General features: G+C 35.8%; 1 protein-coding gene across 1 annotated transcript in view; it reads left to right on the top strand.

Moving 5' to 3' along the window:
• Positions 1-25,625, top strand: part of LOC132546363 (uncharacterized) — an 80,282-nt gene that overhangs the window by 3,621 nt on the left and 51,036 nt on the right. Inside the window, exons 7-17 of the mRNA XM_060210076.1 lie at positions 2,091-2,225; positions 2,479-2,523; positions 6,958-7,050; positions 9,342-9,518; positions 10,014-10,188; positions 10,847-10,955; positions 11,304-11,462; positions 16,935-17,063; positions 17,645-17,713; positions 19,555-19,643; positions 20,100-20,240. Coding sequence (XP_060066059.1) covers positions 2,091-2,225; positions 2,479-2,523; positions 6,958-7,050; positions 9,342-9,518; positions 10,014-10,188; positions 10,847-10,955; positions 11,304-11,462; positions 16,935-17,063; positions 17,645-17,713; positions 19,555-19,643; positions 20,100-20,240 — 1,321 coding nt within the window. The remainder of the gene's footprint in view (positions 1-2,090; positions 2,226-2,478; positions 2,524-6,957; positions 7,051-9,341; positions 9,519-10,013; positions 10,189-10,846; positions 10,956-11,303; positions 11,463-16,934; positions 17,064-17,644; positions 17,714-19,554; positions 19,644-20,099; positions 20,241-25,625) is intronic.

Raw genomic sequence — 25,625 nt, 5'->3', positions numbered from 1 at the left:
CATGCCAGGTAAGAATTCCAGAAATGTTTGTACCATTCAGTAACACATACAAACCAATGCTCTCATTGTATTGCCTCTCCTAGGCTTATATGATAGATATGTTAGTTAGATAAAATACTTACCAAGATAAATACTGACCAAGGTCAAGTTTTGTGAGTTAGATGAATACTGACCAAGATCGACTGTTGTGAGTTAGATGAATACTGACCAAGGTCGACTGTTGTGAGTTAGATGAATACTGACCAAGGTCGACTGTTGTGAGTTAGATGAATACTGACCAAGGTCGACTGTTGTGAGTTAGATGAATACTGACCAAGGTCGACTGTTGTGAGTTAGATGAATACTGACCAAGGTCGACTGTTGTGAGTTAGATGATAGATGAATACTGACCAAGGTCGACTGTTGTGAGTTAGATGAATACTGACCAAGGTCGACTGTTGTGAGTTAGATGAATACTGACCAAGGTCGACTGTTGTGAGTTAGATGTTAGATGAATACTGACCAAGGTCGACTGTTGTGAGTTAGATGAATACTGACCAAGGTCGACTGTTGTGAGTTAGATGAATACTGACCAAGGTCGACTGTTGTGAGTTAGATGAATACTGACCAAGGTCGACTGTTGTGAGTTAGATGAATACTGACCAAGGTCGACTGTTGTGAGTTAGATGAATACTGACCAAGGTCGACTGTTGTGAGTTAGATGAATACTGACCAAGGTCGACTGTTGTGAGTTAGATGAATACTGACCAAGGTCGACTGTTGTGAGTTAGGAATACTGACCAAGGTCGACTGTTGTGAGTTAGATGTTACTGTTGTGAGTTACTGACCAAGGTCGACTGTTGTGAGTTAGATGAATACTGACCAAGGTCGACTGTTGTGAGTTAGATGAATACTGACCAAGGTCGACTGTTGTGAGTTAGATGAATACTGACCAAGGTCGACTGTTGTGAGTTAGATGAATACTGACCAAGGTCGACTGTTGTGAGTTAGATGAATACTGACCAAGGTCGACTGTTGTGAGTTAGATGAATACTGACCAAGGTCGACTGTTGTGAGTTAGATGAATACTGACCAAGGTCGACTGTTGTGAGTTAGATGAATACTGACCAAGGTCGACTGTTGTGAGTTAGATGAATACTGACCAAGGTCGACTGTTGTGAGTTAGATGAATACTGACCAAGGTCGACTGTTGTGAGTTAGATGAATACTGACCAAGGTCGACTGTTGTGAGTTAGATGAATACTGACCAAGGTCGACTGTTGTGAGTTAGATGAATACTGACCAAGGTCGACTGTTGTGAGTTAGATGAATAATGACCAAGGTCGACTGTTGTGAGTTAGATGAATACTGACCAAGGTCGACTGTTGTGAGTTAGATGAATACTGACCAAGGTCGACTGTTGTGAGTTAGATGAATACTGACCAAGGTCGACTGTTGTGAGTTAGATGAATACTGACCAAGGTCGACGGTTGTGAGTTAGATGTTAGATGAATACTGACCAAGGTCGACTGTTGTGAGTTAGATGAATACTGACCAAGGTCGACTGTTGTGAGTTAGATGAATACTGACCAAGGTCGACTGTTGTGAGTTAGATGAATACTGACCAAGGTCGACTGTTGTGAGTTAGATGAATACTGACCAAGGTCGACTGTTGTGAGTTAGATGAATACTGACCAAGGTCGACTGTTGTGAGTTAGATGAATACTGACCAAGGTCGACTGTTGTGAGTTAGATGAATACTGACCAAGGTCGACTGTTGTGAGTTAGATGAATACTGACCAAGGTCGACTGTTGTGAGTTAGATGAATACTGACCAAGGTCGACTGTTGTGAGTTAGATGAATACTGACCAAGGTCGACTGTTGTGAGTTAGATGAATACTGACCAAGGTCGACTGTTGTGAGTTAGATGAATACTGACCAAGGTCGACTGTTGTGAGTTAGATGTTAGATGAATACTGACCAAGGTCGACTGTTGTGAGTTAGTGTTGTTATTGATGATTTTTATCATGTGATTTCCATATGATCTATCATACACAATCTTATAATACAACAGTAAAGTAAGTGTTAATTTGTACCAATGTTTATCTAGGTGTGGAGGAAGGTATAGAGAACATGGAAGAAATTGTTGTGAATGCTAACATCAACAAGATGGGTATCGACTGGCGACTTGCATACATAGAACTAAGACGCATCACAACTGTCACTCGCAAAGCTAAGGAACGAGGTAGGGGACAACACTATGTACAATGAGGTAGAAGGCAGCTTTTACATGTAACAGGAGGGTGTGTACCCGATGAACTCAGTAGATAAGGGCAGTTGCTAATTATAATTGCCAAGACCATATAATTAAAAACAAAATAACCAAAAATTAAGCTTGTTATAAAAAATTAGATACCTCATAGGAGAATAGATACCATGACCAGATGTACACTGATTAGTGATGTACTGTAATGGTAGCATGTTTCCTGGTGTTACAGCTGCTGCTGAATATGAAGCAGAGAGACAGCGACGAAGGGAAGAAGGTAAAGTCCCTGTATATATCTATGTGTACACTACACCTAAACACATATTTGTGTATTTTTTTATGTGTACACATCAATGCACAAATATATGTCAAGTATTGCATTCCTTTTCAGGTTATGGTTTTAAAATCTTGATTTGAAGTTAATAGAAATTGATAAAAGAACTGTTAAAAGGAAGTGATATATTTGTACTCTAATTTTGGCAATTGCTTGACAATGGTTTATACTTGATGTTAGAGAGGAAGCGACACATCATGCACCGCCAACCCACTCTGATCAGTGAGTAACACTAGAACGGATTGATGTCTGAGTTTGGAGTTTGAGTATGACTTGGTTTTACTGGATTAATATAAAACTTAAGAGTGGATTTTACATTCATAAAATCATTTGTTGTCTTGGTTTATCTAAATATAAAAGAAATAATATCATGAACAACTTGTTTTACATGAACTGTACAATATTCCAACTTAATGTAGAATCTTAAATTTTGAAAAAAAAACACTGTTATGTTTTGTTGCTCAGATTAACAAGAGAAACTGTCCAGTCCATAAGTGTAGGTAATACATTGTATAAACTTAGTGTGAATTCTCAGGTAATTTTACTTATCTTTTACATTTCTGCTTTTATGGTCAGGCTAAAATCATACAGATTCTCTCTTAAATTGCTTGTATGGACATACTGGAATCATGTGACTTCTAGATATATGACTCTGCATATAAGGACAGTCTGGAATTATGTGACTTTTTCTTATATGACACTGTTTATAAGGACAGATCTGAATCATGTGACACCTCTTTATACTTGACTCTTCTTCAATGGACAGAATAAAATCATGTAACACTTCTAAATACACAACTCTGTTTACTGTTACATACTGGAATCATCTGACATGTTGAAAAACACAAATCTTTGCTAATTTGTCTTAAAAACTCTACCTAAATGGACAGACTGCAGTCATGTAACATATTTCAGTACAAAACTCTGCTTGTATGGACAGACTGCAATTATGTGACATATATAAGTACAAAGCTCTGTCTGTATGGACTGACTACGATCATGTGACATATATAAGTACAAAAGTCTGCCTGTATGGACAGACTGCAGTCATGTGACATATTCAACTACAAAACTCTGTCTGTATGGACAGACTGTAGTCATGTGACATATTCAACTACAAAACTCTGTCTGTATGGACAGGCTGCAGTCATGTGACATATATAAGTACAAAGCTCTGTTTGTATGGACTGACTACGATCATGTGACATATATACCCCGGTAAGTACAAAAGTCTACCTGTATGGACAGGCTGCAGTCATGTGACATATTCAACTACAAAACTCTGTCTGTATGGACAGACTGCAGTCATGTGACATATATAAGTACAAAACTCTGGAATCACATGACTCTTTGACTTGTCTTTAAAACTCTGCTTGTCTTTTTATGGATACTTTTGGATATTCTTGTTTACTGTCCAATGGGATTTGGAATAGGTTAACTCTTTGTCTTTTAACTGCTTCAAATGGAAATGTCTGCTTATTTTAAGAATGAATCAAATGTATGTCTTGGTGAAGGAGTTTTGTGTGTGGTAGATGTGTTTTTATTGAGAAACTTTGACTATTAACAGTATTATGGTTCCAGATGTAGTGTGCTGTGTACTTGGTTTAAATAACCAACAATATTTGTTATTACAACACAAAGAAAATAAATTTCCTTTCAGATGTGAATATTTAAAGACTTGGATTTAGATTCTGTAGATTAGAATAATTTTGGATTTTCAGAAAAGACACCTTCAGAGAGTAGACTAGAACATTCACCCCTAATGGAGATAGCACAGGGTGTGGCCCTACTACAGGCATACAACAAAATGTTTCATATTCATACAGGTACAACCCTTACCAGCCTCTGACTGCTGCTTCACCAACAGCATCACGCAAAACACAGCCTCCTAGAATAGTATCATCACAGCTTCTAAAGACATACCCCTGCACATAGCCTGGTTGACTAGTTAGTCCCTGACAGCATATAAAACAGTGACGCTAGCTAGTCACTGACAGTATATAAAACAGTGACACTAGCTAGTCACTGACAGCATATAAAACAGTGACACTAGCTAGTCTCTGACAGTATATAGTGACACTAGCTAGTCCCTGACAGTATATAAAACAGTGACACTAACTAGTCCCTGACAGTATATAAAACAGTGACGCTAGCTAATCCCTGAAAGTATATAAAACAGTGACGCTAGCTAGTCCCTGACAGTATATAAAACAGTGACGCTAGCTAGTCCCTGACAGTATATAGTGACGCTAGCTAGTCCCTGACAGTATATAAAACAGTGGCACTAGCTAGTCCCTGACAGTATATAAAACAGTGACGCTAGCTAGTCTCTGACAGTATATAAAACAGTAACACTAACTAGTCCATGATAGTATATAGTGACACTGACACTAGCTAGCTCCTGACAGTATATAATGACACTAGCTAGTCCCTGACAGTATATAGTGACACTAGCTAGTCCCTGACAGTATATAGTGACACTAGCTAGTCCCTGACAGTATATGGTGACACTAGCTAGTCCCTGACAGTAAATAGTGACACTAGCTAGTCCCTGACAGTATATAAAACATTGACACTAGTTAGTCCCTGATCTCTTGCCACATTCTTTGACCAATCTCCTCTTCAAACTTGGTATGCTCAATCACCATGACCAGTTCGTAGACTTTATTATTATGACAGGAGACTGTGCTTTCTTAGTGTCATTTGGATTAGAAAATTATTGTTTAATTTCCATACATGTGTTTATATTCACTATAAATGCAGTAATGTATTTCTCTTTGATATGGGATGGGTGTATATTGCTATGACCTGCGGCACTCCTTTTACTAATGCTTCATATTTTCTTTCTAATAATGTCAAGATATGAGCTTAATTCTATACAGTGCAGAAATGTTAAGGCACTGATGTTATGTACATATGTCTATATATAGTGCATTACATACCTGGTATACCCCTGTACATATCTATATGTCACATACATTGATACTTTGATCAGTTATATGTCTATCGAGAAGTGGATTGATCGCCACGACTTTGAAAGATATCGATGGTAGCATTTATTACCATGTCTGAGAGAAAACTTCGTACAAAACACTTAGAGATATAGTAAAGTACATGTATATAATTCTATCTATTAGTAGTAATTTTTACAATATGGTATATCATTATTACAATTTTCATTTGCTGTTTTATTAAGTCATCTGACCCTGAGGGCCATATGACCTATAGTCATCATGCTTCATCCATCATCATGCACCATCCATCATGCATAAACTTTTCTTTAAAACTCTACTCCTCTTTCATACCTCAGTGAATTTCAACCAACTTTGGTTTGATGTTTCATTGGATGAGGGTTATCATTTCTTAAATTCAGAGTTTTGATCAGACTCCTTGACGGGCCAGAAATGAGGTGCTGAATTTAGATTTAAAACCCTACTCCTCCTTTCTGCCTGGGTGGATTTCAGCAAGCTTTCGCCTGATTCATCAGTTAGGATAGGCAATTATTTCTTAAATTCAGAAGTTTTATTTGACCACTAGGGACTTGTATTTCTGTCATTACATCATAATAACACTTATGTAGATTTGTATTCCTGTCATTACATCATAACTACATGATGTCGATTTGTATTCCTGTCATTACATCATAACTACATGATGTAGATTTGTATTCCTGTCATTACATCATAACTACATGATGTAGATTTGTATTCCTGTCATTACATCGTAACTACATGATGTAGATTTGTATTCCTGTCATTACATCATAACTACATGATGTAGATTTGTATTCCTGTCATTACATCATAACTACATGATGTAGATTTATATTCCTGTCATTACATCATAACTACATGATGTAGATTTGTATTCCTGTCATTACATAACTACATGATGTAGATTTGTATTCCTGTCATTACATCATAACTACATGATGTAGATTTATATTCCTGTCATTACATCATAACTACATGATGTAGATTTGTATTCCTGTCATTACATCATAACTACATGATGTAGATTTGTATTCCTGTCATTACATCATAACTACATGATGTAGATTTGTATTCCTGTCATTACATCATAACTACATGATGTAGATTTGTGTTCCTGTCATTACATCATAACTACATGATGTAGATTTGTATTCCTGTCATTACATCATAACTACATGATGTAGATTTGTGTTCCTGTCATTACATCATAACTACATGATGTAGATTTATATTCCTGTCATTACATTATAACTACATGATGTAGATTTGTATTCCTGTCATTACATCCTGTCATTAAAGCATCCCTATACTGGTATAGATTTGTTTACACTGATGATGATGTAGATTTGTATAACTTTGTGTTGATGTTATGCCCTGTTTGTAGCAGCGACGCCCAGTGAATCGGGGAGTGTTCCAGTCTCCCCGTCCCTATCAACATCACTGCCCCCCATGGAGGGGGCTCCAGGAGCAGGGATAGGTATATAGTGTGCATGGCTTAACACACTCTGCATGCTTCAATGTATATTATATCTGACACTAGTGCTTGTCTTCTAAGCTTTATTCTATTGGTGAACAGGTACAACACTGTGGACCTATCAGGATGACTACCATTAACTTGTCTAAGTCTGTGTGGCTAGAAAGGCTGCATGCAAATGAGCTATTATTAAATCTTCTTATTATTGAATGTAAATGCAAAATTTGGGGACTTGATAAAAAGATAGGTTGATATTTCAGAAAAGTCAAAGTATAAGACAAAGCTAAGGTGGATGTGTCAACTAGCTATATAATAGACAACAGTATAATTAAGTTATTGTAAGCACTGCTATATTCTGTAATTCAAACCATTGCAGTTTTATCATAAACTTAAAATAAATAGGGTGTATTTTACACAAAAGTTATAATAAGGACAAGAGATTTCTGTACTCATTTTATTTGTCAATGTTTTTAATTTTTGATGATTCTGTTTGAAAAAAAGTGAAAAACGAAACAAAACAACCTTACAGAACTGAAATCTTGTCCTGATATCATTACACGCTTGTAACACTACAGCCACAATTCTACCCTGGACATTAGGTCTAGTATTCAACGGTTAATTATCCATTACCAAAACTAAATAAAAATCATCAGAAAAAAATATAGTTAATACAAATGATTCATTTCTGCCATTTCAAACCTAATTCAAAATTTGAAAAGAGAGTAATTTCAGCATTGACATACAAATAGTCAGTAGATCTATAAAGGTTGTGTACATAATTTGTATACTGAAATTTCATATATTTTCTATCTCTGTTATGGTGGTTGAATATAATCTGATGAGTTTTTTCTGTACTCTGTGTAATACATTTATACTATTAATTAGTAATCTGAGACCATTTAAGACTATTATTGATTAATTGATTTGAATGCCTTTTAAAATTTTTTACCTTTAACAGATGACTGTTTCAGGTATCTATATATAACCTAATTAATGGAATGTGGACCAAGTAACCATAATCTGGTATATAAACTCTGTGACAGGTGTATCTGTTTCAGTGTTCAATGATCTGAAAAAGGGTCTAGATCACATCTATATATAAATCACCTGGTAGCTTTAGAGGAAAGATCATGTGCTTACAGGCAACATACCTGTGGGTATATAGTATGTAACAGCCAACGGGTAATTCATGATGCAGGGTACCATTTAGTTCACATTGAAAAATGGTAAATAACATTGTGTTTGATTTCAAAAATAGACATCAAAATAAAGTTTGATTTTAAAAATTGATACCAAAGTAATTGTTTTACATAAAGAATTGATTTTAAACTTTTTAGATGTGGAGAATTCTGTCACCGTTGTTCATAGCGAAGATTTTCCCATATGGAATATAAGTTAACATTCACTGTGAAATGTTTTTATTTTTCAAATTTTTACTATTTCATAAAGAATGATTTTGACTTTCATTTATTTTCACAAAGAAAAATATTTGGGGTATTTTTAATGTTTGACATTTCAGGATCCTGTACCTTTTTTTGGGCAAACATTCAAACTGACCTAGTTCTATGTGTAAAGATCCATCCTGTCAAGACCAGTGTCTCTGTTTTTATTTTATTTTAAACTCTGACCCCTGACCTTTATCACTTCACTTCTGATTGGACCATTATATGGTAACTGCATGCCAACAATACTTTCATTACCACTGTAGAATGCATGAACTATTGATAATGATATTTCTGTAGATCTATAGCCACATACATTACATGTATGATTTGTAACACCAAGGGTTTGACCTATTGACCTCTGCCAACCCATTACACTGCCCTTGTCTATTTCCATGAAGATAGGTATGACATGCTTTCACACGTCATTCCCTTCACTGCTTTTTCTCGATCACCAAACTTTACAATAGATATATGCTGCTTAAAGATTTCATATTGGAATCGAGTACACTATCATTATTGATTAAAATGTTTCTGCCCACTTCTGTGGTAATGTACACTTAAAGAAATGTGTATTAAAAAAATATATATCAACATATAGAACATCATATATCATGGCTGTATCCAATATAACAAGTGTACAAGTCATTTTTATCTTTTCATTTCTGTCTCATTGTTCATTATCATAAAATGTTTATAACATGTTTCTGTGTAGTTTTCTAGATAAAACACTGAACATTGTTTTTTATTTTGATGTCCTGGTGTTTTGCAGTACATTGTACAACCAATTATTGTCTCCCCTTTTACATCTGATGGTCTGGTGAAGTAAAACTTGTTTGTTGGTGTTGACAGAGGAACTAGAGATCAAGTGTGGAACAATGTCCAGTATCAAACTGGATGACCAGAATAAGATGGTCCAGTGGAAGAAGATTGAGAGAGAAACAAGTGACCTGTGTAGCAGTGTAATATCGGAGGACCTGTCACAATACAGGGACTATGTATTCCAGTCTACTGAAGATCAGCCTGTCAGTAAGTAATGGGTTCCTCGCTCTGTCCACCGTGGATTAGCCTGTCTGTAAATATTGTACTCCCCTCCCTATTTATGGAGGATCAGCCCGTCAGTAAGTAATGGGTTCCCGCCCTGTCCACCGTGGATTAGCCTGTCTGTAAATATTGTACTCCCCTCCCTGTTTATGGAGGATCAGCCTGTCAGTAAGTAATGCACTCCTCACCTTGTCAACTAAGGATCAGCTTGTCAGTAAGTAATACACTCCTCACCTTGTCAACTGAGGATCAGCTTGTTAGTAAGTATTGCACGCCCACCCTGTTTATGGAGGATCAGCTTGTCAGTGAGTAATGCACTCCCTGTCCTGTCCACTGGGGATCAGCTTGTTAGTAAGTATTGCACGCACACCCTGTCCACCAATAATTTGATAACTCACTTGTCTTTACTGTCATTATTACTTCCTTGAACATATGATTATATATTACTTACTAATATATATGATTGCCTTTGTGATTCAGTCCGGAGGAACAAGTTACCTTATGACTGGCGACGGAAGCAGCAGACCAACAGTTTAGGAGGTGTAGTAGATGAGGACGGCAACTCATTGCCTTCTCAACCTTTAGAGCTGAAGAAAGAGAGAGTTAGATCTGAGGACATGCAGTTTCAGATCATGCGTGCTGACACTGGTGTGAAGTGAGTACACAAAATATATGTACTAGAAAGACAAATCTGTTTAACTTAAAAATTTCAGTTTTTTTTTTTTGAAAAATAAGTATTGTGTTTCCTTAGGATATCATTTAGATTCAGTAAAAAGTTAGGAATAAACTCTGTCATGTTTTTCTAGTTATATAATATGTAGATTTTCATACTGTGCCTCGTACATTATTTTTCTGTTTGAATGAAAAGCTATTTGTCATATTTTGATGGTGAAAGGTCCAACTTGGCATCTGTTATAACACATATTATTTCCATACCTGTCATCAAAAAAGCATTGGAATACAGTTGTGTACAGATCTGTTTTGGAACATAGATGTGTACAGATCTGTTTTGGAACATAGATGTGTACAGATCTGTTTTGGAACATAGATGTGTACAGATCTGTTTTGGAACATAGATGTGTACAGATCTGTTTTGGAACATAGATGTGTACAGATCTGTTTTGGAACATAGATGTGTACAGAACTGTTTTGGACAATAGATGTGTACAGAACTGTTTTGGAACATAGATGTGTACAGATCTGTTTTGGTTTGTTAGCTCTCTACAAGTAATATGATGCCATCCAAAAACATTAACACTAACAGTCTTTGTTGTATCTTGAATTTAAACTATTGTACCTTTTATGTATTTTAGATTTTTGACAGCAAAAGTGAAAGAGAAAAATCCGACAAAGAAAAAGTTTGAGGTCAAAGAGAAAGCATATGACATAAGGACAGAACTTCGACAAGCTAGTGACCTCCTGGTAAGGGGAGATAATTCTTACAGCAATTCTTTCAATTTTTTCTTATTATCCTTTTATATATACCTTGGGGATTTAGTCATAATATGTTTCTAGAGTTTAAAGGTGTTCTTAGAAATTTAGAAAGATTTTAATGGGATACTGTGTGATGTGTATAATCTAGCCATCTACTGGAGAAGACAGACTTTGCTACCTATGTTTCTTTTGTCTTCAGAACCATTGACTTGTTAAAGCTTGAAGAATTTCTCAGAGCTGACAATTTCAAAGTGATGTTGAAACCACCATGATGTACAAAAATAAAAATATTTGGTTTAAGAAAGTTGGAGTTAATATGCAGTGTTACATTTTTAGGGGAAGACTTTTCCCAGTATGCAGTTGGAGTGGCAGAAGCCCAATCAGGATGATAAGGGTTCCCTCAAGTCCATGAAATCCACCATGACTAAATCATCATCCATGACTGGTCGTTACATCGGCGTGGTGAAGAGTGTACGAAGGGTGAGAAAACTACAGGTAAGTACTAGATTAGAGCCATTCTGTCATGACACTTGTATGTATTCTATTTCATTTCACCTTTCAATCTCATTTATACGTATCAGAGCATAATATTCTCTGAAATTGATCATACCTAGTAAAGTGATAAAATTTTATGCTGATTTTTTCAGACTTGTCCTCATATTGAGTCAGAATCATTCTGCTAAAGCTTTAGTCTCTTCATCTTTATGTATTTTATAATGATACCTAATTGTAATCAAAATGAATTAGCTCTTGTTTTTCACTTTGCTTATTCATTTCCTCACCTTCCGAATGTGCTATTCTCATTTTATGACAAAGCTAAAAAAAAAAAATAAAAAAAATATTCAGTTTGACCACAATGAAACCAAAACACTGAAACATCGTTGACACTTTTCAAGGGAAATTCATATCTGAAAAAGTCATGAGTACTTTTTCAATTGAAGAAATTGAACCCGGTGTGATACAAAGGTTAATACAAGGGTTACATGTCTAGTGTGATACAAGGTTACATGTCTAGTGTGATACAAGGTTACATGTCTAGTGTAATACAAGGGTTACATGTCTAGTGTGATACAAGGTTACATGTCTAGTGTGATACAAGGTTACATGTCTAGTGTGATACAAGGGTTACATGTCTAGTGTGATACAAGGTAACATGTCTAGTGTGATACAAGGTTACATGTCTAGTGTGATACAAGGGTTACATGTCTAGTGTGATACAAGGTTACATGTCTAGTGTGATACAAGGTTACATGTCTAGTGTGATACAAGGGTACTTGTCTAGTGTGATACAAGGTTACATGTCTAGTGTGATACAAGGTTACATGTCTAGTGTGTGTGATACAAGGTTACATGTCTAGTGTGATACAAGGTTACATGTCTAGTGTGATACAAGGTTACATGTCTAGTGTGATACAAGGTTACATGTCTAGTGTGATACAAGGTTACATGTCTAGTATGATACAAGGTTACTTGTCTAGTGTGTGTGATACAAGATTACATGTCTAGTGTGATACAAGGGTTACATGTCTAGTGTGATACAAGGTTACATGTCTAGTGTGATACAAGGTTACATGTCTAGTGTGATACAAGGTTACATGTCTAGTGTGATACAAGGGTTACATGTCTAGTGTGATACAAGGTTACATGTCTAGTGTGATACAAGGTTACTTGTCTAGTGTGATACAAGGTTACATGTCTAGTGTGATACAAGGGTACATGTCTAGTGTGATACAAGGGTACATGTCTAGTATGATACAAGGTTACATGTCTAGTGTGATACAAGGGTACATGTCTAGTGTGATACAAGTGTACATGTCTAGTGTGATACAAGGGTACATGTCTAGTGTGATACAAGGGTTACATGTCTATGATACAAGGTTACATGTCTAGTGTGATACAAAGGTTACATGTCTATGATACAAGGTTACATGTCTAGTGTGATACAAGGGTTACATGTCTAGTGTGATACAAGGTTACATGTCTAGTGTGATACAAGGTTACATGTCTAGTGTGATACAAGGTAACATGTCTAGTGTGATACAAGGGTTACATGTCTAGTGTGATACAAGGTTACATGTCTAGTGTGATACAAGGGTTACATGTCTATGATACAAGGTTACATGTCTAGTGTGATACAAAGGTTACATGTCTATGATACAAGGGTACATGTCTAGTGTGATACAAGGGTTACATGTCTAGTGTGATACAAGGTTACATGTCTAGTATGATACAAGGGTACATGTCTAGTGTGATACAAGGGTACATGTCTAGTGTGATACAAGGGTTACATGTCTAGTGTGATACAAGGTTACATGTCTAGTGTGATACAAGTTACATGTCTAGTGTGATACAAGGGTACATGTCTAGTGTGTGTGATACAAGGTTACATGTCTAGTGTGATACAGGGTTACATGTCTAGTGTAATACAGGGTTACATGTCTAGTGTGATACAAGGTTATATGTCTAGTGTGATACAAGGTTACATGTCTAGTGTGTGTGATACAAGGTTACATGTCTAGTGTAATACAGGGTTACATGTCTAGTGTGATACAAAGTTACATGTCTAGTGTAATACAAAGGTTACATGTCTAGTGTGATACAGGGTTACATGTCTAGTGTAATACAGGGTTACATGTCTAGTGTGATACAAGGTTATATGTCTAGTGTGATACAGGGTTACATGTCTAGTGTGATACAAGGTTATATGTCTAGTGTGATACAAGGTTACATGTCTAGTGTGTGTGATACAAGGTTACATGTCTAGTGTAATACAGGGTTACATGTCTAGTGTGATACAAAGTTACATGTCTAGTGTAATACAAAGGTTACATGTCTAGTGTGATACAAGGGTACATGTCTAGTGTGTAATACAAGGTTACATGTCTAGTGTGATACAAGGGTATATGTCTAGTGTGATACAAGGTTACATGTCTAGTGTGTGTGATACAAGGTTACATGTCTAGTGTGATACAAAGTTACATGTCTAGTGTGATACAAGGTTATATGTCTAGTGTGATACAGGGTTACATGTCTAGTGTGATACAAGGTTATATGTCTAGTGTGATACAAGGTTACATGTCTAGTGTGATACAAGGTTATATGTCTAGTGTGATACAAGGTTAACATGTGTGTGATACAAGTGTGACACAAGGTTACATGTCTAGTGTGATACAAAGTTACATGTCTAGTGTAATACAAAGGTTACATGTCTAGTGTGATACAAGGTTACTTGTCTAGTGTGTGTGATACAAGGTTACATGTCTAGTGTGATACAAGACTCAGATGTCTATTATGGTGAAGATTCTACAGGTATTATGACTGCTGTGTAAATTGTTTTGTTTTATTTCCCACTCGCAGGCTGCTTGTTTACTAGGTAACATTTTTCTACCATTAACTGGGGTAGGGGGTTTGATATGGCAGCCATTAAAGTTTATATCTATATTGATATGTTTTATTGTAGGGCATCATTTGGAGATCCATGTTTGGTTGGAATCTGAAAACTTTAAAAAAGTATTTCCATTAAAAAAAATAGGAAAGTAGTTAGCAGAGTTTTATCTTCAAATTATAACCTTGCATCATAAATGTTTGTGTTTTATCAAGTATAAGTTGTTGAAAGCTTCACCAGACATGGACTTGTTACAATATGGTGCCCTGGTAGGACTACAGGTAGTGATTTACTTTAATGTAGAAAAATTAAACCCTGAATGTTGCTTTCACTCACTCACTGTGTACACCCACTGTGTAGACCAGGCCTTATGGACTTGCCACTTACACAAGGTGTTAATGCTGAGTTCTGTTGCAGTTATATTTTGGTAATAGCTGTTGTGATTGGCTAACTGATATGATGATGATTAATATGCATTGTTACGCTAACATAGTGGATAGCGCTAATTAAACCAGAAGATTTCAGTATTCATATTTTCATTGTTACTTGAATTGTTTGGTGTAAGTGATCCGTGCAGTTTACAATGCACTATTGTATACTTATAATTAAAAAAAACACCCAAAGAGGTGTAATTCATTACTTCTATTTTCTCTATATGCATTGCTCCTAACTTATTGTATATGATTGAGTATGAGAAGTGGCGATTTTGGACATTTTAAGTGACAAAAGGTGAAAAAGAAAGGAAAATTATTCTAAAATTCTAAAAGGTTTGGAAAGCTATAGATTCAAAATGAGGGGTTTTCAAAATGAACTGACCATCACATGTAAATACTTTTAACCACAATCAATGAGATAAAGTGTGTGTATTTAATTGCTTGCATAGGATTATTTTACATTCACATGGGTCATAGGTCAAAAGGTCATGGCCACTGTTAGAAGATTTCATTGAATGCAATTTCATGAAGTCAGACAATACATTATGTTCATTTGAATTGGGAGTCATCATCAGTACTTCACGGGTTATGATCAGTTTCACTCTCAGAACCCCTGTAAGGTGTCATGGCAAAATTGAAGGTTCAAGCAAAGTAATTTGATTGGTTCCTGAATAAACTGACCAATCACAGGCTGATATGCTCCTTTTGAAGATTACAAAGGAACATCACCCAACTCTAAAGCCAGTACAACATATATGTAATGTGACCTTGAGATTCGTTTGATGTACATCAAAGGATCACACTGGTCTTTTTGTATTGTCCACAAGGTGTCACACATGAAACCTTCAATTTTGCTATTACCACGTTCCAGAGAAAGTGATTGTAGCCCCTGGAGTATCAAGAATGATTGGGAGAATGACAATAGATCTAACAAATTCCAAATAGTGGAAGTGGAACAAGTGGCACAACAAATCCCAAGTGATGGGAATACACCAAAACAAATCCCAAATGATGGGAATATACCACAACAATAGAACGGTGGGCATGACAGAACCGAGATAGTGGGCGTAGAACGATGGGCATGACAGAACCAAGATAGAGGGCGTAGAACGATAGCCATGACAGAACCGAGATAGAGGGCGTAGAACGATGGGCATGACAGAACCGAGATAGTGGGTGTAGAACGAGGGCATGACAGAACTGAGATAGTGGGCGTAGAACGATGGGCATGACAGAAACGAGATAGAGGGCATAGAACGGTGGTTATGACAGAACTGAGATAGTTGGTGTAGAATGATGGGCATGACAGAACCGAGATAGTGGGCGTAGAACGATGGGCATGACAGAACTGAGATAGTGGGGGTAGAACAGTAGGCTTGACAGAACTGAGATAGTGGGCGTAGAACGATGGTTATGACAGAACTGCGATAGTGGGCGTAGAACAGTGGGCATGACAGAACCGAGATAGTGGGTGTAGAACAGTAGGCATGACAGAACTGAGATAGTGGGTGTAGAACAGCAGGCTTGACAGAACTGAGATAGTGGGTGTAGAACAATGGTTATGACAGAACTGCGATAGTGGGCGTAGAATGGTAGGCATGACAGAACCGAGATAGTGGGCGTAGAACAGTGAGAATGACAAGTCTCACATGATATTAACTAGCAATTTATAAAACCTTACCAATATTTAATTACTATGAAATTAAGGGTGTTTTTGTAATGTTATAATGATGCATGCTCCCATATGTAACTTCATGAAATCGTTTAATCAAATAGTATTCATTTATTGCATGAACATATAATAATATGCATGACAATCATATTGCTTTCATTGATAACATGTTTTCATCAGAAGTGTTTCTGATTGTAATGAACATTAATGTATATTCTGGTTTATGTGATGAGACACCTGAAGGCACAGCACACATTTAAACCTGTTATACAGCCAAAATCTTTCCTTTCTATGCCATGTTGTACCATATGAGTCTGACATAAATTGTAAAAAGATGTTTTTCTTTTGTATTTCTAAAAACCAGTTTAATGTTGCACTTGGTATAGTAAGAAAATGACTTTGGCCTGATAACAGGTGACCATGAGATGATATACTCTAGACGATAAAAAATATATATACCTTTTATTTTGTCATAGGGTCACATGAATGGTGTGTTGTGTGTCCAGTTTGACAAAAGACGATTGATATCGGCCGGACTTGACCGAACCGTCCGTGTGTGGGATATTCGAAGTGGTCGCAGTATACATAAGTTGTACGGCCATAAGGTTAGTGTTGTTTACCAGTTTTACACTTGTCCTCTGTAGGAGTAATGTGTTCGTGGTTATACATGTAATCACCCTTTGAGAAGATTTTTTACGAGGACAACTTTGACAGAAAATAATTTTGACAGTAAATTTGAACTTTTAGAATAAAAAAACACATGATTGTAAAAAATTTATCTACATTGTGTTGTATTGTCTACATCAAAGTTATGTTGTGTTATGATTGTGTTGTGTTGTCTACATCAAAGTTATGTTGTGTTATGATTGTGTTGTGTTGTCTACATCAAAGTTATGTTGTGTTATGATTGTGTTGTGTTGTCTACATCAAAGTTATGTTGTGTTATGATTGTGTTGTGTTGTCTACATCAAAGTTATGTTGTGTTATGATTGTGTTGTGTTGTCTACATCAAAGTTATGTTGTGTTATGATTGTGTTGTGTTGTCTACATCAAAGTTATGTTGTGTTATGATTGTGTTGTGTTGTCTACATCAAAGTTATGTTGTGTTATGATTGTGTTGTGTTGTCTACATCAAAGCCATGTTGTGTTATGATTGTGTTGTTGATATAAGTTGTATTATATACAGGGAGGGATCAGATGTTTACACTTTGAAGAGAACACGCTGATCTCAGGCTCCTGGGACACTACCCTCATCGTAAGTAAAACTTAATCCCAGATACATAATTTTAGATATTCTAATCTTTGGCAAATTTTCTAACACACAAATGAAGAATTAACGAGAGAGTTACAGATGTGCCTTGCCTACAGTCATTAAGCTTGCTCATAGACAGTCATGAAGAACCAAACGTAGACACTGTGAATATATAATCCTTTCTGGGTAATTTTAAAAGAATTTTGTAATATTAAACAATATCAACTAGTGTTTTTTTCACGTGTGAGGTCACAAATATATAGGATTCCAACATGAGCTGTTGGGTTGTTCCCCTTACTATGTGGCAACAAACTCGATGTGGTATTAGTTTGTAAGTGTAGGCTGCAGATGTTTAATGTTTGTAGGTGTAGGCTTCAGATGTTTAATATTTGTAGGTGTAGTTTACAGATGTTTATTGTTTGTAGGTGTAGGCTTCAGATGTTTAATATTTGTAGGTGTAGGTTACAGATGTTTATTGTTTGTAGGTGTAGGTTACAGATGTTTAATGTTTGTAGGTGTAGACTTTCGATGTTTATTATTTGTAGGTGTAGGCTCCAGATGTTTAATGTTTGTAGGTGTAGTTGTTTATCATTTGTAGGTGAAGGTTACAGATGTTTACTGTTTGTAGGTGTAGGCTCCAGATGTTTAATGTTTGTAGGTGTAGTTGTTTATCATTTGTAGGTGTAGGTTACAGATGTTTACTGTTTGTAGGTGTAGGCTCCAGATGTTTAATGTTTGTAGGTGTAGGCTCCAGATGTTTATTGTGTGTAGGTGTAGACTTTCGATGTTTATTATTTGTAGGTGTAGACTTTCGATGTTTATTATTTGTAGGTGTAGGCTCCAGATGTTTAATGTTTGTAGGTGTAGTTGTTTATCATTTGTAGGTGTAGGTTACAGATGTTTAATGTTTGTAGGTGTAGTTGTTTATCATTTGTAGGTGTAGGTTACAGATGTTTAATGTTTGTAGGTGTAGTTGTTTAACATTTGTAGGTGTAGGTTACAGATGTTTACTGTTTGTAGGTGTAGGCTCCAGATGTTTAATGTTTGTAGGTGTAGACTTTCGATGTTTATTATTTGTAGGTGTAGGCTGCAGATGTTTATTATTTGTAGGTGTAGGTTACAGATGCTTATTGTTTGTAGGTGTAGGCTGCAGATGTTTATTATTTGTAGGTGTAGGTTACAGATGTTTATTGTTTGTAGGTGTAGGCTGCAGATGTTTATTATTTGTAGGTGTAGGTTACAGATGTTTATTGTTTGTAGGTGTAGGTTACAGATGCTTATTGTTTGTAGGTGTAGGCTTCAGATGTTTATTGTTTGTAGGTGTAGGCTTCAGATGTTTATTGTTTGTAGGTGTAGGCTTCAGATGTTTATTGTTTGTAGGTGTAGATTACAGATGTTTATTGTTTGTAGGTGTAGGTTACAGATGCTTATTGTTTGTAGGTGTAGGTTACAGATGTTTATTGTTTGTAGGTGTAAGTTACAGATGTTTACTGTTTGTAGGTGTAGGTTACAGATGCTTATTGTTTGTAGGTGTAGGCTTCAGATGTTTATTGTTTGTAGGTGTAGGCTGCAGATGTTTATTATTTGTAGGTGTAGGTTACAGATGTTTATTATTTGTAGGTGTAGGTTACAGATGTTTATTATTTGTAGGTGTAGATTACAGATGTTTATTATTTGTAGGTATAGACTCCAGATGTTTATTGTTTGTAGGTGTAGGCTTCAGATGTTTATTGTGTGTCGGTAATTAAATAAGCTGAAGCATATGATAGACTCTCTGTTACATATTGTCAGATCTACTTTATAGTGAGTTATAGTGATATAATCTGCCTATTATTACAAACAAGGTTTGGGACCTACGCACCTTTGAGAAGAGAGCTATAATGGACCAGCACACTGGCTGTGTTTCCTGTGTAACAATGAACCATGAATACGTGTAAGTAATCCAGGTTGTTGACAATACCAGTAATTAATTAATGAGTGTTATTTTTATAGACAATGGCCGTGTGTACCTTTTATTGTAGGTGGATTTTGTATCGCCTGAACAGGCAGTGTATAGAATGGTTTTTATTACATGTGTAATGTGAAGGAGTAAATTGACAAACATGTTCTGCCCCACTGGGGTTCGAACTAGCAACCTTTCTCTCTCAAATCAGACTCCCTACCACTTGGCTAAAGGGGAATTCCCACTAGCCAAGGCTAGTAAGCTTATAACTTCTACACTTCCCCTTTCTTCACAAAGTCTTCAAGCCCCAAGTCATTATCTACTACATTATTATATGATCAGTTTTATATTGTAGTCTGGAAATCTAAATGTAATGTTGTGATGTACATGACTGTGAGAAATGTTATCCAATCAAATCAATTTAATCATATCTTGTTTTGTGTGCAGTGTGTCAGGCTCCCATGATCTGTCTCTAAGGGTATGGTATCGTCCCACATACCAACAGTACAAGGTTCTACGTGGACACAAAGGACTGATTAACTGTGTCGCATTTGATGGACAGAATGTTGTTTCAGGTTCAAGTGACATGTAAGTAGATCCTTTACTTCTAACATATCCACATGTATATATGGAAGCAAAATGGAATGGAATGATTTTTCAAATTGCAGATTTTACGTAAAAATTGGTAAAAATATATCAAAATATTGAAAGAGGAGCTAACATGAAAAATTGCTTGTCAGTTTGTTGATTTATAGACAAATTTTGGCTGACTTCATTTATGAAACTCTCTTCATTCTGCAGACAAACTAAATGGCTTCATTCTATCTGTAAAACAAAGCTATGAAATGTAGTAACTATATGTTTATTGTAGACATAAGCTTTGTATAACTGCATTAATTCTCAACAGCTTAATCAAACATTATATGTATAACGTGTTATATCTGGCTATATAAAATACTTGTACATGGTGTTTGACAGTTAGTATCTCAGAAACCTTGAAGAGTTTAATACTATTAATCTCTAGAATAAAGCATAAAATGCCCGTGGATATCAGCTGGAGTTGTCTCTCTTTGAACACTGGTCAGTGAAAGGCTTGGTTGTTTCTGGGGTAGCTGTAATGGTAAAGACCAGACCTGACAATATACAAGTTAGTGTAATGATACAGACCAGACCCTACAATATACAAGTTAGTGTAATGATACAGACCAGACCCTACAATATACAAGTTAGTGTAATGATACAGACCCTACAATATACAAGTTAGTGTAATGATACAGACCAGACCCTACAATATACAAGTTAGTGTAATGATACAGACCCTACAATATACAAGTTAGTGTAATGATACAGACTATACAATATACAAGTTAGTGTAATGATACAAACCAGACCCTACAATATACAAGTTAGTGTAATGATACAGACCCTACAATATACAAGTTAGTGTAATGATACAGACCCTACAATATACAAGTTAGTGTAATGATACAGACCCTACAATATACAAGTTAGTGTAATGATACAGACCCTACAATATACAAGTTAGTGTAATGATACAGACCAGACCTGACAATATACAAGTTAGTGAATTGATACAGACCCTACAATATGCAAATTAGTGTAATGATACAGACCAGACCCTACAATATACAAGTTAGTGTAATGATACAGACCCTACAATATACAAGTTAGTGTAATGATACAGACCCTACAATATACAAGTTAGTGTAATGATACAGACCAGACCCTACAATATACAAGTTAGTGTAATGATACAGACCCTACAATATACAAGTTAGTGTAATGATACAGACCAGACCCTACAATATACAAGTTAGTGTAATGATACAGACCCTACAATATACAAGTTAGTGTAATGATACAGACTATACAATATACAAGTTAGTGTAATGATACAAACCAGACCCTACAATATACAAGTTAGTGTAGTGATGCAGACCCTACAATATACAAGTTAGTGTAATGATACAGACCCTACAATATACAAGTTAGTGTAATGATACAGACCCTACAATATACAAGTTAGTGTAATGATACAGACCAGACCCTACAATATACAAGTTAGTGTAATGATACAGACCCTACAATATACAAGTTAGTGTAATGATACAGACCAGACCCTACAATATACAAGTTAGTGTAATGATACAGACCCTACAATATACAAGTTAGTGTAATGATACAGACCCTACAATATACAAGTTAGTGTAATGATACAGACCCTACAATATACAAGTTAGTGTAATGATACAGACCCTACAATATACAAGTTAGTGTATTGATACAGACCAGACCCTACAATATACAAGTAGTGTAAATGATACAGACCCTACAATATACAAGTTAGTGTAATGATACAGACCCTACAATATACAAGTTAGTGTAATGATACAGACCCTACAATATACAAGTTAGTGTAATGATACAGACCCTACAATATACAAGTTAGTGTAATGATACAGACCAGACCCTACAATATACAAGTTAGTGTAATGATACAGACCCTACAATATACAAGTTAGTGTAATGATACAGACCAGACCTGACAATATACAAGTTAGTGAATTGATACAGACCCTACAATATGCAAATTAGTGTAATGATACAGACCAGACCCTACAATATACAAGTTGTGTAATGATACAGACCCTACAATATGCAAGTTAGTGTAATGATACAGACCCTACAATATACAAGTTAGTGTAATGATACTGACCAGACCCTACAATATACAAGTTAGTGTAATGATACAGACCCTACAATATACAAGTTAGTGTAATGATACAGACCAGACCCTACAATATACAAGTTAGTGTAATGATACAGACCCTACAATATACAAGTTAGTGTAATGATACAGACCCTACAATATACAAGTTAGTGTAATGATACAGACCCTACAATATACAAGTTAGTGTAATGATACAGACCAGACCTGACAATATACAAGTTAGTGAATTGATACAGACCCTACAATATGCAAATTAGTGTAATGATACAGACCAGACCCTACAATATACAAGTTAGTGTAATGATACAGACCCTACAATATACAAGTTAGTGTAATGATACAGACCCTACAATATACAAGTTAGTGTAATGATACAGACCCTACAATATACAAGTTAGTGTAATGATACAGACCCTACAATATCCAAGTTAGTGTAATGATACAGACCAGACCCTACAATATACAAGTTAGTGTAATGATACAGACCCTACAATATACAAGTTAGTGTAATGATACAGACCCTACAATATACAAGTTAGTGTAATGATACAGACCCTACAATATACAAGTTAGTGTAATGATACAGACCCTACAATATACAAGTTAGTGTAATGATACAGACCCTACAATATACAAGTTAGTGTAATGATACAGACCCTACAATATACAAGTTAGTGTAATGATACAGACCCTACAATATCCAAGTTAGTGTATTGATACAGACATATATAGAATGTTAAATGTTATAATAACCCTACAATATACATAAGATGATATAATAACTTAATCTAACCTTACATTGCATTAAAATATGTAGTTTTGGGATATTGGAAGAAACATGAAGATGATCATCACAGTTATAAAGCCAAATCAGTAGCTAGAGGCATTGTACTGGAAACTTCTGGAGTTATCTTCCTTACACTGTAAAAATGGTAGCATCAATCTCCATACAAATATTTTACCTGTTAATCCTACCGATTTGTCCATTGATCCTACTAATTTGTCCATTGATCCTATTAATTTGTTCATTGATCCTATTAATTTGTCCATTGATCTTACCAATCTGTCCATCCCTCCTACCTATCTATCCATTGATACTAACTGTTTGTCCATTGATCCTTCTTATCTGTCCGTCCATCTGATATATCTGTCCATCTCTCCTACCTATTTTTCCACTGATCATAACTATCTGTCTATCCATCCTACTTATCTCTCCATTGCTCCTAATTATCTGTCCATTGATCCTACCTGTCTGTAAATTGATCATACCTATCTGTTCATCCATCATACCTGTAAATTGACCCTATTTACCTGTCCATCCATCCTACCTCATTGTCCATCCATCCTATCTACCTGTCTATCCATTCTACCTCTTTGTCCATCCATCCTACCTCATTGTCCATCCATCCTATCTACCTGTCTATCCATTCTACCTCTCTGTCCATCCATCCTACCTCATTGTCCATCCATCCTATCTACCTGTCTATCCATTCTACCTCTCTGTCCATCCATTCTACCTCATTGTCCATCCATCCTATCTACCTGCCTATCCATCCTACCTCTCTGTTCATCCATCCTACCTCATTGTCCATCCATCCTATCTACCTGTCTATCCACCCTACCTCTTTGTCCATCCATCATACCTATCTGTCCATACATCCTTTCTACCTGTCTATCCATCCTACCTCTCTGTCCATCAATCCTTCCTATATCTCCACAGATCCTACCTATGTGTTGATTGATCCTACCTGCTAGGTGATTCTACCTTTCATTTGATTGATCCTATCTACCTGTCCATCCTACCTATCTGTCCATCCATCCTATCTACCTGTCCATCCTACCTATTTCATTTTGGGTCCTGAAATTCAAGAAAAATTATCCACAAAATCAGTATTTATGTATTTCATATCTGTGATTCAAAGTTTTAATTCATGCAAAATTTTTAACTCTGCCCCAAACTTTCCTACCTCATTGTCCATCCATCCTATCTACCTGTCTATCCATTCTACCTCTCTGTCCATCCATTCTACCTCATTGTCCATCCATCCTATCTACCTGTCTATCCATCTGGATGAACAGAGAGGTAGGATGGATAGGCAGGTAGATAGGATGGATGGACAATGAGGTAGGATGGATGGACATAGAGGTAGGAACAAATTGTTAATGCTTAAAACCAAATCACAACATCAACTACACCATCATGAAATAAGGTCCACAGGGGGAAAAATCTATAGAATGTTGTACTAAGCACTCCTCTTATTGAAAAGTACACTTATTGTTAACAAACCATATCAAAATGTGAAAGTCTATGACATTACTTTGGAATGTGTTTAATATTGAATTATGCCAACTTCCGGCCAAACCTGAGCTCCATACATCCTTAATTACTACAGCAGATTATGAATAGTACTAAATGTGTATTTCAGGGTCCAAAGTTCAAGGTCACAAGTGTTATTTTTAGCAAGTGATCAAATATTGATATACATACTTATATTCTATTTTGGAGCAGGATCATTGATGCCTTACAGGCATTTTCTATTTTTTTTTTTTTAGAAAATGGATTGTGTCATCATTTATCATGGTTACCATAACTGGGTTAGTGGTCCACAACATCTGAATGTCTTGAAAGCTCCTCATCAGCCACTTTGTCAGTTTAACAGAAAATGATATTAATGCTCACTGCATCATCTAGCTGCATATCTCACTATTTTTTACATATAAATTCATAGATACTGAAACTGAGGTTTCAGTCTGGTAAAACTATTTTAGCCTGTGATGTTTTATTTTAAGATCAGACAAATATTATTCTCAGGGAAGTGGATGGGCCAAACAAGTGTGTATCTCTAATTCAGGGACCCCTGATTAGTCAGATATCCAACCAATTTATTCTATTATTAGTATGTGAACATAATAGTATATGGCATATAAGACTACTCTGGACATTGACAAATTCTGTTGATACAGAACCTGAAATGAAATTCCCCGATAAGTCAAAATTATAGATTTTATCTACTGATATATCTAAAAACTGTGGGGGTTTTGAGAGATTGTTGGTTCAACTTTTTACAATACACTTCATTGATAAAAAAGAGCCATCTGATTGGTTATTTACTTGGTCATGGTACAGATTGATATGAGCACCAACAATTTATGTTAAATGTAGATATTCCCACCAGTAATATGTTTCTCCTTGAATTAGTGTGAAATGCATCATGTTGTTG

This window comes from Ylistrum balloti, unplaced genomic scaffold (genome assembly GCF_031769215.1).
Source record: "Ylistrum balloti isolate Yb309-2 unplaced genomic scaffold, AGI_CSIRO_Ybal_v1 Utg369886, whole genome shotgun sequence".
NCBI classification, from domain to species: Eukaryota; Metazoa; Mollusca; class Bivalvia; order Pectinida; family Pectinidae; genus Ylistrum; species Ylistrum balloti.
This window is presented reverse-complemented; position numbering and strand designations above follow the sequence as displayed.